Below are 13,274 nucleotides of genomic sequence, written 5' to 3'. Positions count from 1 at the left end.
ATAATAAAGGCGCACTATTTAGAATAAACAAGTACCTTGATGTCATTCTAAGTTTCCCACTGAGCATTTTCCAATTTTTTATAACTTTCCTGATCATAACCCATTTGAAAGTTTCTTTTGAAGTGTCTAATTAAGAATGAGAGCCCTGTCAAGATGTCTCCCCTGTTAGTTTACATAACAATTGGAGTTTTGAATATGCGAATTGATAATAGGGGACGTAAATAGGTATTGAGGGAGCACAGGGTGCCGGTTGCCGGATGGTGATAGCGGTGGTGTCTAGAGGAGGAAATTATCATAAAATTGGTTATGGGGTTACTAAGTAGGTAGAGATTCAAATGGAATTCAAAAAGTATGAAAACAAGAAAACAAAATGGTTAAAAAAGATTGGTGTAGATTTACGAGACCTAGTGTAGATTTACGAAAACAAATGTTCAAGATTTAGATTTTTATGAGATTTACAAGGAGTTATGTTGCCTAGCTCTCTCCCAGATCAAGTCTTCGGGATCTCGTGTGGGTTTACGAAATTTTGGGTAGATTCACAAGGGGTGGGAACTTAAGAAAAGATACATTAACTTTAAACGCGCCAAAGGTGCGCCACCCCTTGATTTAAGGGATTCTAGCGGTTTTCAGCCTCATTTTCAACCGATTTTTGTCAATGTTTAATCTCAAAATTGCGTCAAAAGTTTTTAAAGGCGCGAGGCATCATTTCTGAGCGATTTTGGTCGATATTCAATAATTTTCATCCGAAAAACGCGCCGCAGCTGTAAGTCCAGCCAATTTTTCGCGATTTGTGATAAGAGACTACGGTAGCTGGGAAAACGTCTTTCACGGCTCAAGGAAAGGTTAACGGAGTCTACTGTAAATTTCCTACTCACCATCAACGACCGCTTTCATCAATTGTTGATAGCTGTAGAATATGTATCCCTCCTCATCCACAAACATCTTGGTGACGAGCAGCACAGTTTTCTCAGCTTCCTTTTTGGGTGGTGGCAGGTCGACGTATTCAACGGTGGTATGCTTCGGGGCACGACGACCCATTGTCAGATGGAGGATGGCAAGGGGGAAGGCTGGAAATCAAGGAATGTGAGATTTTAAGGTTTGAAACATGATGCACAGGGTAGCAGAGAAAAATGAAAGAGGGGACAGGTGAAAAATTCAGAAATCTAATTTTTGTTGGGAAACTACACATTATAGTAAGATAGTTTTCAGGGGGACCAAGATTAGAAAAAGTTGGACTTAGGCCTGCTTAGTAGACTTCTTAGACTCTTACTGTATTTGCAAAAAAAGGATTACCATAATCTGGGAATATGCTCAAAATAAGTAAAAAAAGCAATGAAAAACTTCTCAAAACACGAATTTTCAGTCCGAAAAATGCGTCATGACCGAACTTTTTTTCTATTTTGGGTTTCTAGGCCAGGGTTTCTAGGTTCTTCCGAGAACAAATACTAAAAAATAATGTAATCTATTTCTAGATTTGACCATTCAAAAAATAAGACAAATGACTCCCTCCAAGACTACTGACCTATTGACATGTTTACCTACTTCTTCTTCTCCTTAAGCTCCGCCCACTTTCTCTGACCATGTCTTGGGCACAGGGAGGGCGGCGTCATGGCGCGGCCCTCGCGGAGTACACATGTTTGCTACTACTGGGGGACTTCTTGAGTCAGAGAAATTGATGAGCAATCGGTATGTATGTGTGTATGTATACAGTGTGTAATAAGGGAATGAGTAAAGTAGGAGAGCTCAAGAAATACGGTAGCAGTCGTGGGATGACATACTACAATCAAAAGTTTCAATTTTTGGATTCAAAAAAGGAGGATAAGGGTAATCGTGACAGTTTTGGAGTCTCACGAGTGGATGAGACAGAGCTACGGGAGCCTTTGTTGCGTTTTTGAATTAAAAAAATATTTTTAATATTCTATCAAACCTCACACTTTTCTTGGCGTTGACGCGTTTGAAATTTTGAAATCTTTGAAAAATCGACTTAAAATTGGTCGAACTCCATAGAATTTTTGAAGTTTCATTTTGTCTGGCGCGCCGTTGCGGCATTTTTTTATACCCTATCGGAGAGGCCCTTCAGTCAGTTTTAATTATTTCTAGAAGGCCGATGCATCATTTTATAAAATTGAATGAAGCTATGTAGACCAGAATATTTATAGGTCATGGTGACAGCTCAGAAAAATGGAGCAACCGCCCGTATAGTACGAAATTTCTCGTAATTTTAGCCAATTTCAGTGGCCAACACTTCATGGAACAATTCGGCGATTTTTTTTTGCAGAATTGGTGGTCGATGCGCCAGTGAAAGTAGTAGAAACTTACGTTAACTAGCAAAAAAGAATTTCAGCTCAAAATCAGAAGAGTTTTTGTTTAGAACGGTAGCAAACCATGTTGAAATTTGCAGCACAGATTTGTCTATCGATTACAAAAAGCAGGACCAAAAATATGAAAAACTAAAATATTTACAGACGTTAAGCTTTGTATTCTGCCTTCTCTGCTCAAAATCCTATTTTGACATTGAAAATATCGCTTGACTGGTTTTTTCTGGAATTTTTCAGTATCAGCCGATTCTCCTGATCTGCAGTAACCCAATGACCTACATTTCAATTTTTGCATCCCATGCACTTTTGACCAAAAAACCATAAATTCGCTTGTTTCTCTCTCTCCCGCCGAAAATTTCACTTTCTACCTTCCTTTATTGGAAAGAAAAAGTGCATCTATTGTTTTTATTTTGTACTTTTCTTGTGCAAACCGAAATTCCTCAGGTGGAAAATTCAAAAAAAATTTTGGCCCAGTGCCAGGTAGAAGGCGTCCCTGATATCAAGGGCGAGGGTTAAGAGGGGTATATGTTGTTGTTTCTTTGAATGCGTAATATAAACACCGCTTGTATATAGTATGGTTGATTAGAATAGAGTACTGGGCAGGAATTTGAAAAAAAAAATTGGAAAAGAAATGGAGTTGCTCTCTCGACTAACAATTTTAGACTGGTATACATATGTCTTATGAGCATCTCCGCCCCCTTTTCGAAACATCTGTCATTGGTACAATGGGATTTCTCTAGATTTCTCTAGATTTCTCCAAACTCATCACTTTCTCTATCCAGTTGACTTTCTCTTGGTACGGGGTACAGGTGCTTGGCACCTGATTACTATACGATGTCTGAGTACTTGAGAATCGAGAGGATAACTTATAGATGGATGTTGGAAGTAATTTTGGAAAATGTGAAATATAAAAAATCTACTGATCAGGAAAATCACAAATTCAAAAAGATTTTTGCATCAATTGACTCAATTTTATATGTTTTTTAAACAACTCAATTATAGCTTTGGAGAAATCACATAGATGAGAACACCCAGGAATTCTGGACACGTGTTAACTCCTTTGAAATATTAGGGCTTACCGAGCGAATAGTACTAAAATTTAGATCGGATGGGCACGTTTCTCAACCAAGAAGAAGGAAAATATAGGTTGCACAATATTAATGTTGCACCGACATCGCATTCTGAGTTTATAGGCTTAGTTTCCAAATAAATGGCATATCTATCAAAATAACAAGACGTGTCGCAATTTTTTCACATTTTGGCATGTTCAAAACTTTAGGTTTCAGATTCTCCAAATTAATATTCTAGAGTCTTACTCTAAGTTTGCTAGGATCACAACTCAAATAATCATCAGTCAATATGGAAGATCCTGCTCCTGGAGCTTCGTGGGGAATTCAAGCCGTTTTAATCTAATACTGGCAAGACCTAGGAAATCCCAATAGTACACCTCAGATCTGATAATGTAGTCATGCCTTCCACGTCATCATTCCATCATTTCAAAACGCGTCCCCTTATGTTTTTGATTTCTTCAAAAACAGTGTCTAGACTCATCACCTCTAATTCGTAAACACCTTCATACCATCCCCTTGCAGCCACCTCCCAGGGTCTCATCCGACAATTTCCAAAAAACAGAAAAACAGTGAAACTATTTTCGTTTCTTTCACTTTTTATTTGTACCAAGAGGTGCCAAGTGAAATGTTGGAAAAGTGGAAAACAAGGGGGGAAATGGGAAAAAAGAAACAAGGAGGGGGAGTAAGTAAACAGTCATGGAGGCGCTGAGTAAGAGATACTTGCAAAAAATGGAACGAGGGTACACAGGGATTTCAGGGGAATAAAAACTACTAATATCAATTATTTGAAGCGAACGAAAAACAGAACAAGACAAAAAGTGTTGTTCAATATAATAAAAGGAGGTGACACATCCCATAGGATCAATTACTAGCTCTAAAACTAATTGAACGATTATATTAGTTCCTCAGGTTGGAGTAAATGTCTTTCAGACTTGACAAAGTAAAAATTGAGCTTCTTAGACTGGGACACTGAGACAAGCCTGGACTAACGCAAATCAGGAAGACATCACGAGATATAACCAGTCATGACTCACCAGGTTAGACTATTGAGTTGATGAAACAAACTTTATGGTTGGCAGGACACAAAAATAATTTTTTATTCAAATCGAAGCAAGCGAAGCTTATTAGAGAACTTGCATCGCTCACGGTCATACCTGCGAAGTCATTTCACAAGTTTTTGACATTTTTTCAAATTTTCATCAAAAATATCCAGAAATCATAAATTTATTTGATTTTTATTCTAAATTTAAAAACATAATCGAAAACTCAAAATCAAAAAAATTTCAAAAAATTTCAAAAGTTTCAATTTTTGAACTGAAACCCTGGGAGGTGAAAGTTATCAAATCGGTCCGGCCCGACACAAGTATGCATGTTGCTATTCCAGGTTCTTCGCGAAAATGACTAAAACCAAGGCATAGTACTAAAATTTGATGCACCGTATTCTAGAACTCTTGCACCACCCGTATAGTACATCATTTTTATTAGTAACTTGAGCCAATTTTAGTGACCAACACTTTATGCATTCAAAATTGGAAAAAAAACGCATTCGACACTTTTGTGCGTCGATTCGCTATATTGAGGAAATCAGTCAGGTTCATTGATGTTAAGGTCCTGGATCTTTAGGCCGGGCCTTCAAGTCCAGGTCTATACGATTCGTATTTCAAAAAAGCCAAAAGAGACTAAATGTTTAACTTTTTTCGTATACAATTTTTTGATTCACCGTGTTGATTCTGTCGTGGGATTGGAATTTGTAGAAGTTTTAGCCTCGTCGGCATCCTAAACTATTTTGGAAGACGGTGCACTACGTTCAAGAATGCCGCGAGGAGTAACAGTAGCAGATAGAGAAGTGCACATAAAAACAAAAAAAACAGTCAAAAATTTGTGTTTGAATAAAAATTTATCACCCCGTTCGTATGCATATATATTTCCGTGTTCAGCCGCTCTCGAACAGCTCGTAAAAGCCCGACCCGTATCATTCAGTGTCATTTTCCCTTGACTACCAGAGAGAGTATCACTATCAATTTCCTGCGCCGTCTTCTTCTTCTTTTTTCTATTTGTTTTTCCATTCTTCTCCAAAATTTCTCTTCTTCTCGACTTTTTTTGGAGGAGTCAGGTAGTACCTGTATGATATTGAGGGGAAACATTAAAAAAAGAGTTCACACGTTTTGTACATATCGGTCTAGAGAGATGATACGATCCCGTTGAAACAAGAGAAGAATTGAAAGGGAAAATCGGAAATGTTGAAAATTTTCTCGAGACTTAAACTTTTGATTTAATAATTAAAAAATTCACACTCAGGAGTGCATACAATTTGGACAAAAACTTCAGAAATGAGGGAATACACAGGAAGCTTAGAGAGAAGCAGAAATGTGCGGAACGGATAAAAAACCCTACCACCTCTCCATCCAACCCCTCTTGTCATAATACGAAAGTTTTCCAACTTCCAAAACCATCAATTTTGGATTACTGTAGTTTCCTTATATTCGATTGTCGTCTTCGAAATCATAGAGGTATGCAGTAGTTTTCTTGCGTAACTCTATCTAACTCCTACTGAATGTTTTGATCACGACAGCTGCACCAAACTTGGAGTGAATCAAGAAAATATAGTGCCTAGGTGTTGAGGGTCATTTGAGTAAAAAAAAAAACAAAAGAAGCAACTTAAGTGGCGCAAGTAACACCTGCCTGGGAATCTGAAGAAGCTATCGGGGATCGAAAAAATAAGGTAGATAAGGAAATGGGGTCGGGAGTGGGGATTTTTTTTTTAAATTTCAAAAACTTCGTACCAAAAAAATTGAAAAACTTTTTTTCGCCAATTTTTTTTGCGAAAAACCAAAAACTCGAACAAAAAATTTCAAGAGAAACTGAAAAATTGAGTTTTTCGAGACAAAAATCATGAATTTGTATGAAAACGGAAGAATTTCAAGGATAGACCTACAGAAACCTGTTTTGATCACAAAATTAGAAAATGTTACAGAAAAAATATATTTTTTAAACACTGTTTTTGATTCTTAAATCATTTTTAAATATTTCAACCGAACAACAGCCCTGGTGGGGATATCCCTATGTATATAAAACCCAATGGAAATTCTTCCAGTTTTGTTTCCATTACCTATTTTCAGAAATTCAGGTCTAGAGCTACAGTAATCATGTCTTAAATTTTCAAATTCAAAATCGGCATAATGCCGAGATCCTAACATTCATTTTAATGCAATATTTGCCATTTTTAAGACTCCCACTATCCTACAAAGTAATGGATAATTATCTTACAGTACCACGCTACAATTTCACCATCTTCATCCCACCACCAACGCCAGTACCTGTCGGTACCTGGTCACCCTGACTACCCCCTGCATATCCCATTCAAATGTCCGTTCCCCCTCTCTATATTTTCTGGTTGTCCTTGTAGTGAAGCTTGTTTTTGGTCACTCTAACAACAACAAAAACATTCAAACTAGGAGAGAAATAGTATGGGGATGATGAGAGACGCAGAGACAGGGAAGAAATGTTGTGTCACAACAAAAACCTCTATCTGAATAAAATGAAACATAGAACTAACACTTAACTTGAAAACTAGGGGTTCTAGGTTTGAATAGAGGAATTTAGGGTGATCTAACTGAGAAAAGTAGTAAGAAGTCAGTGTGCTTAGTAGACGTTTCGAGAAAAGTAGCGTTAGGCATGACTGATAACAATGCAGTGAAGCAAAAGGTAATTTTTTCTTCTTTTCTGACAAAAGTTCTGAAAGAAATTTCGAAACCAAATACTAATAACTCACCTTCATCGGAACTTCAATCCTTTTGTCCAAAAGCTGATCCGATAGGCGATTAGCTTGAAGAACTCTTTGTGCAGTGTTCTTGGAGTTGATGACATCTTGCTGACTGGAAAATAATCGTTTTAGAAAAAGGTATTTAAAACATAAAATTTCGAGCGGAAGAAGAACGAAAAATGTTGCAGATGATTAAGTTTTATGAATCAAGACATGAGTTTGTTCGAGCGTTACAACAATTATAGGGAAAATTAACAAATGTAACGATATTTTAAAAAAATCAGACTTTCAATTTGCCGTCCCAGGTCAATTTGAGAATTTTTCACCGGCCTGACCCAGCCCGGCCCGATAGGCAGGGGTCATAGTACAAAATTTTGAACTTTTTAAATTTTTTCTCAAAAAAGTCCAATATTTGAATATCGATAAAAACTCAAGCGTATATAGACTATCTTTGATGAACACTTCTTAAAATTTAGGAAAATTGTGCATTTTTTTTGACTCCGGGCCCGCGGGCAAACCCGGCGGAGCCGATATTTTGCTAGTCTGTCCAAAGTCAAATAGTACCATTTTTAAAATGAAAATGATCAACTTCGTAATTGTGTTTTTCTGGAAATGAGAAGTTTTTATGGGGTGAATGGCTGAGTAATAGAGCTTCATTTTTGTATTTTTGTACGGTACATCCTAAGTAGTTGCAAGCGGTCACAGTAAACAGCTCAAAAACCTCTACTGATAGAACTGAAAAAGGATTTCAAAAATCACTTTATAGCTTCTTAGGATCTGCCAGTACAAAAAGTGGTCAACTACAAAAATAGGGATTTACTTTTTATATGTATAGCCTGATTTGCTCCGTGACACATTCACAAAATTGACAATTTGTTGTTGAAACTTCAGAAAACTGTTCAAAAATTTGAAAAAAGATGCAATGAATTGGACAAATGTACTGGAAAAGCTCAAAAATTTTGATTCCAGTCAAAATTCCTCCCAAAATTGGTCCGAAAAAGTACACAAACAATAAAAAGTAGCAACAGATCGATAGCACGGTGGGAAGTTCCGTTCGTTTTGTCATTGCACTGTGATGACGTGTGTTTGAGTGTCAAATTGTGTGAGTGAGTGAGAGTGCAAAAGAGAGGGGGTACGTATGGTCCCTTCGGTCGAGAGTGAGGGAGAGAGCACGCATATCGGGGAGGAATAGAGAAGAGGAAGGGGAGGAATTGACCCCTCCACAAAAAATGATGAGACGGGGGAAATTGATGATGTAGAGGGGTAGATAAACGAACGGTCTCGGGAATGTGTGTACATTATGTAAGGAGGTGGTGATCGTGATGAAAAGGTTCACAAGAGGAAAGGAAGAGCTGTAATTTGGCCATCGGCAGAATAGCCTGATTTCAAAAATGTTTAGTTTCTGATTGAATGTGGAAAAGATGAGATTGTTCAAATGAGTGACAAAAAATTGACAAAATAAGAAAAAATTAGCGTATTTGAAAGTCTAGATTTACGGCGGTTAGTGTCGGTTTACAAAATTTCACCTGGAAAAGCAGCAGGAAAGATGATTTTCAAAAAGAAAATCGGTTAAAAAATGATATTTTATCTTGTCAGTTTTTTGATAAAATTGTGCATTTTTTCGAGGCGATTCTACTGTGTTTCCAGTAATTTTATCAGCTTAAAATCGAAGCTCTTTTGAAAACAGGATAAAAAGGTAATTAGGGGTTTGTTAAAAATTGATACCAAATTTGAATACTTATCAGTTCTTGGCCCAACTATTTTTTTTTTAAATTGTTAAAAGTTATTAATTCTGAAACATTTGTTATCACAATTATAATTTCTACAGTTTTTAGAATTTTGTAATTTGTAATTTTGGGCGGCTCAAAATTTGATTTCTGTGGTTTTTGACTTATTTAAAAACCTAATCAGAAGTCACTTTCCGAAATTCTCAAGTTTACGAATTTCAATGGAAATTTGATATTAATAACGATTCAGTCGTTTTCAGATAGATTTTAAAAAATCTTGGATCACAAAAACTACCGTAACCCGGAAATCTTGATTTGCCCAGATCAAGGAAATTCACAGGCTTCAGTTACATAATATATTTCCCTCCTTTTTATTCAATTTAACGATTTCAAAGCCATCACTGGTCTGTTTTGTTCTCTTGTCTCCGCCATTTTCCCAATTATATCAATTTCAAAAAGTTTAGGCAACTTCCTAGTTCTCCCCGTTCACTCTATCTTCTGTAACATTAGAGACCTCAAGAGAAACACAGACAGAAAAAGACCATCTGGAAAATAGGAGACTTTGAGAGAGAGAGAGTACACAAAATGGAGAGACGCAGAGAAAAGTGAACAATCTTTTTTTGTCTGTTTGTTCGACTGATGAATCACCTCTCTGTGCCGAATTGGACGGGAAATAGAAACCAGACAAAAATAGAGAACGAGTGGAAGAGAGAATCAGTCGCGTGGAAACGATTTTTTTTTGATTTTGAAACTCGTTGAATCAGATAGAGAGAGTTATTATGGTCAGATAGTTTTCTGGTCGATAGTTTGTAAGAAGTTCTACTTTTTCGTGTTTGAAAATTGAAAGCTTACCTGATCGCTTCATATCCTGATGTTAATATTTCTCCGTTATTTCTTAGATGTCTGGACATCTCAAGGTGCCCGAATCCCATATTTCTGAAAGTTGGTCATGTAATCACAATATTTCAAGGTGGACCTATGCAAACGCGCTTTGATGAGATTACATTTTTGCGCACTGTTTTAATATTTTTTGTAAATCAACTTCTGTTCAAAAAATGGCCTTTCTCGATACTATTTCTCCTTAAAACAATTGTTCGTCAAAATTTTTCTTTTTTTTTCAAAACGGCGCGTTTGCACAGGTCCACTTTAAAATATCGTGTGTAATTGAGCGGATATCTAAAAGCCAAAAATACCGGCTTATGTTTCTGAATTTCCGGATTCTCGAAACTCACTCGGTAGGATTTCTGGAGTTCCCTGGTACCTAGATGTCTTTTTTTCTGGCAGGCAAATTAAGGGAGCAACTCTAAAAACGACTTACTTTCATTTTCACTGAAGAAAATTTCGAACGAATAGTAAAATGTTTGTTTCAAAACCTGTGTACAGCCATCCAAGTTCATCCCCCTTGGAAATTGATCAGTCAAAAATCCGATGTTCTCTTTCTTCTCCCAGCTTACTATTTTCCTATTTTTCTTGTTATTATTTTCATCGGTTCTTCTCCCCCTCAAACCCACCCACTCCATCCAACCAAAATTATCATAATCCACTTCCAACACCCCCTCAATAGACTTGCTCAGAAAAAGGCACTTCTGCAAACAAATAAATCGCTTCGAGTTTTGATCAACCAAATAGAAAGGGCGTATTCTCCTAATCCATTTCTTGTGGGACTCCTCAAATCTTGGTTGTCTTGTGTCTGCTGATGGCTTAACAAGAATAAAAATATAAATATTTTTAAAGGATATTTTTGGATTATCCCTTATCTATTCTATATAAACACAAAAATAAGTGTCTGAAAGCGATGTTCTAGGAAATTTAGAAGCTCTTTTCCTTTTCTCCCTACTCAAATTTTATTTCCTCCTTTTTAAAAGTGTTATCACTGACCTTTCCTCTTTTTCCTTATCAATTAGAATATAAAATTTCATGATAAATAAGTAACTATCGAACCGTGGTCATCATTATTGAGCATCTCTTGAAAAGTTGTTTGTTTACTTTCCCATCCATCATCTTTTTAATCGGTTTTCTGTTTTTGAAAAAAGAGAAATTAGTTTTGCAACTGCAATATAGAAAAACGAATTTCTTTCCTGATTTCTATAGTTTTGATGTCTAATTCTGGTTATTGAGCATTCAATTCGGAGTACTTTACCCAAAAAGTTTTACAAAGCGCACCTATAATATGTGTTATTAAAATAAAAGTTTATATTATTCGGTATTTTTCGAACGTTATGCATTTTTGTAGAGCATGAAGCATCGGTCCTGAATTTTGATAGAAAAAGGGCTACAGTATTCCAGTAGAAAATGTATGCAAAAAGAACAAAAATAGCTTCAGAGGGGGTAATTTCGAATACAAACTGAGAGAAGTACTTTTTATCTCAGAGAAAAATAAAATTTTAGACTGTCTGGCGCGCCTGGGACGCATTTTTTGCATAAAACTTTGAATTTTGAACGTCTGGCGCATCTTCGACTCCCCTATTTTCAGATATCTTTCTTTGGCGCGTTTTTGCATTAAAAAACAGGCTAACCATAGCAAAATCATTTTTTTAAAGCAACCAGATAAAGATACACTGTACCCTAGATTCCAAAATTTCGAAATTCCTGAATCCTAAGAAAAAATAAGTTCCCGTTGATTTTCTAGTATTTTGAACTCTTCCTTTCCACGTCTTCTGTTTTTTCTCCGTGATTTTCTCTTTAAAAACTCATAGTTTAATGTGAATCGGAAATTTGTAGATTAGTGACGTTCGTTTCAGTCATTTTTTTCTAGTATATATAGAAAGGGGTGTTTCGTATTTTTTGTCTGAATTTTTCTTCTGATCCACTGAAAAATATATCAAATTTTCCGTATTTTTTGTCTGAGTTTATTTCTTTCTTTTTTCCTCCGAAAATTTGTCACCCTAGTTTATTCAGTCATCAAAAACTATGCCTTTTCAGATTTTTCCACTCCTAAAATCATGAATTCCTCACTTAAATTGGTGGTTTTTACAATTTTCCTCACTATCGTCCACTCTGCAACAATAGGGAAACTTCTACAGGTCCCTGATAAGGATCCAACATTAAAAGTGAGTTGATTAATGTAGATTACTGTAAAAACCTCTAAAATTTCAGGCGTTGGTTTATAAAGAGGGTCTCCCGAAGGCTAACGCTAAATTACATGACAGTGTGCTCTGGGTGCCGGCTACCACTCAATTTTCGGCCAGACGGATTACTGTAATGAATCAGGGAAAATTGTACAGCACGTGGACGTATGATATGTTGTTGCAGCAGAGTAATTGTCCCAGCAGGGTGAGTTTTTGAAAAAATTGAGGTTTTTTGTTGAAAACTCAAAAAAAAATATGAAAAATATGAAAAATTAGTTAAAAGGTTAAAACTTTAAACTAATTTTACCGCTTTTTCAAATAAAACTTTTAGAGTTTTTAGTCGATTTTTAGCATTTTCAATTAGATTTTCGCACAATTCAGTACTTAAAACGTCGAAAATGAGTTTAAGAGCTTCCAGAAAAGTACCCATAATCTAAAAACTACAGTAGTCCGAAATTCCGAAAAGTCATAGTGAGACCTACAAGCTCAGAACAAATTGTATTTTCTGAAAGTTCTTGGGGTGGTAAATCTCAAACTTTTATTAAAAAACTAATATCTTAGAGAAACCTGAATTCATGCCTAATTTTTTGAAGAAAAAAAATTGAATGCAGCGTCTATTTTCACCCCGGCGGAGCATTTTTCCGGGAAATACGCAAATTGTCGTGATATCTGATGCATCACTGCGGTGTATGCACACAATTGGCGCTAAAGTAACCCAAAATTGGCGAAAAAAACTGCACAAACTACTGTAGAAAACTTTTACCCGTAAAAGATTAGGGTTTCAACGGATTTTTTACAGAGTTTTTTGCTTAAAAACTCAATTTTCAACAAAACAACCGCCTAATATTGCAGAATACCCCAATGTCCGACCTGGCCGGATGCAAGCCCAACTCATCGTCCCCAAAAACACTTTGTAGTGTTCATACGTCTCTTTTCGACAACGACTTCTCATCTGCCGAATCAGAAGTTTATTGTACTAAAGCTTGAATAAAAATTATTATTGATGAATATCTTTTTACAAGCTATCCCAGTAATTTTCTACTCAAAATGTAAGATTTTGGGATTTACAGTAACTTCGGAAAACTATTTCAAAGAGCAGCTTATGACTAGAAATCTGAAAATTCTGATGAAAACTCTCAAAAAAATGAGAAAAATTTATTGAAATTCACAAAATCTGAAAAAAAAGTGTTAGAACCGTATGAAAAGAAAAGAACAGAGCTCAAGTCAGTTTTGGAAAAAAATGATAGAAAATGCAATTTAGGTCAAAAAAATGTCTACTCTAAATAAATATCCTCAGTAGGATGAGCAAATGCCATGTATTCATCATA

At 36.0% G+C, this 13,274-nt stretch overlaps 2 protein-coding genes across 2 annotated transcripts; one reads left to right on the top strand and one right to left on the bottom strand.

The window, feature by feature from the left end:
• Positions 1-867: 867 nt before the first annotated feature.
• GCK72_008054 (uncharacterized protein) lies at positions 868-1,532 on the bottom strand (the record flags this gene model as incomplete). Its single annotated transcript, XM_053726616.1, has 2 exons — positions 868-1,067; positions 1,523-1,532. The coding sequence occupies 2 exons, from the start codon at positions 1,530-1,532 to the stop codon at positions 868-870; spliced, it is 210 nt and encodes a 69-aa protein (XP_053590810.1).
• A 10,288-nt stretch (positions 1,533-11,820) lies between these two features.
• On the top strand, positions 11,821-12,933 carry GCK72_008053 (uncharacterized protein; the record flags this gene model as incomplete). Its single annotated transcript, XM_003105708.2, has 3 exons — positions 11,821-11,928; positions 11,975-12,151; positions 12,799-12,933. 3 exons carry the CDS (start codon positions 11,821-11,823, stop codon positions 12,931-12,933), a joined length of 420 nt encoding a protein of 139 aa, XP_003105756.2.
• Between the last annotated feature and the right edge of the window lie 341 nt (positions 12,934-13,274).

Source organism: Caenorhabditis remanei, chromosome II (genome assembly GCF_010183535.1).
Source record: "Caenorhabditis remanei strain PX506 chromosome II, whole genome shotgun sequence".
In the NCBI taxonomy this organism is placed as follows: Eukaryota; Metazoa; Nematoda; class Chromadorea; order Rhabditida; family Rhabditidae; genus Caenorhabditis; species Caenorhabditis remanei.
The sequence above is the reverse complement of the archived record's forward strand: the minus strand, read 5'-3'. Positions and strand labels throughout refer to the sequence as shown.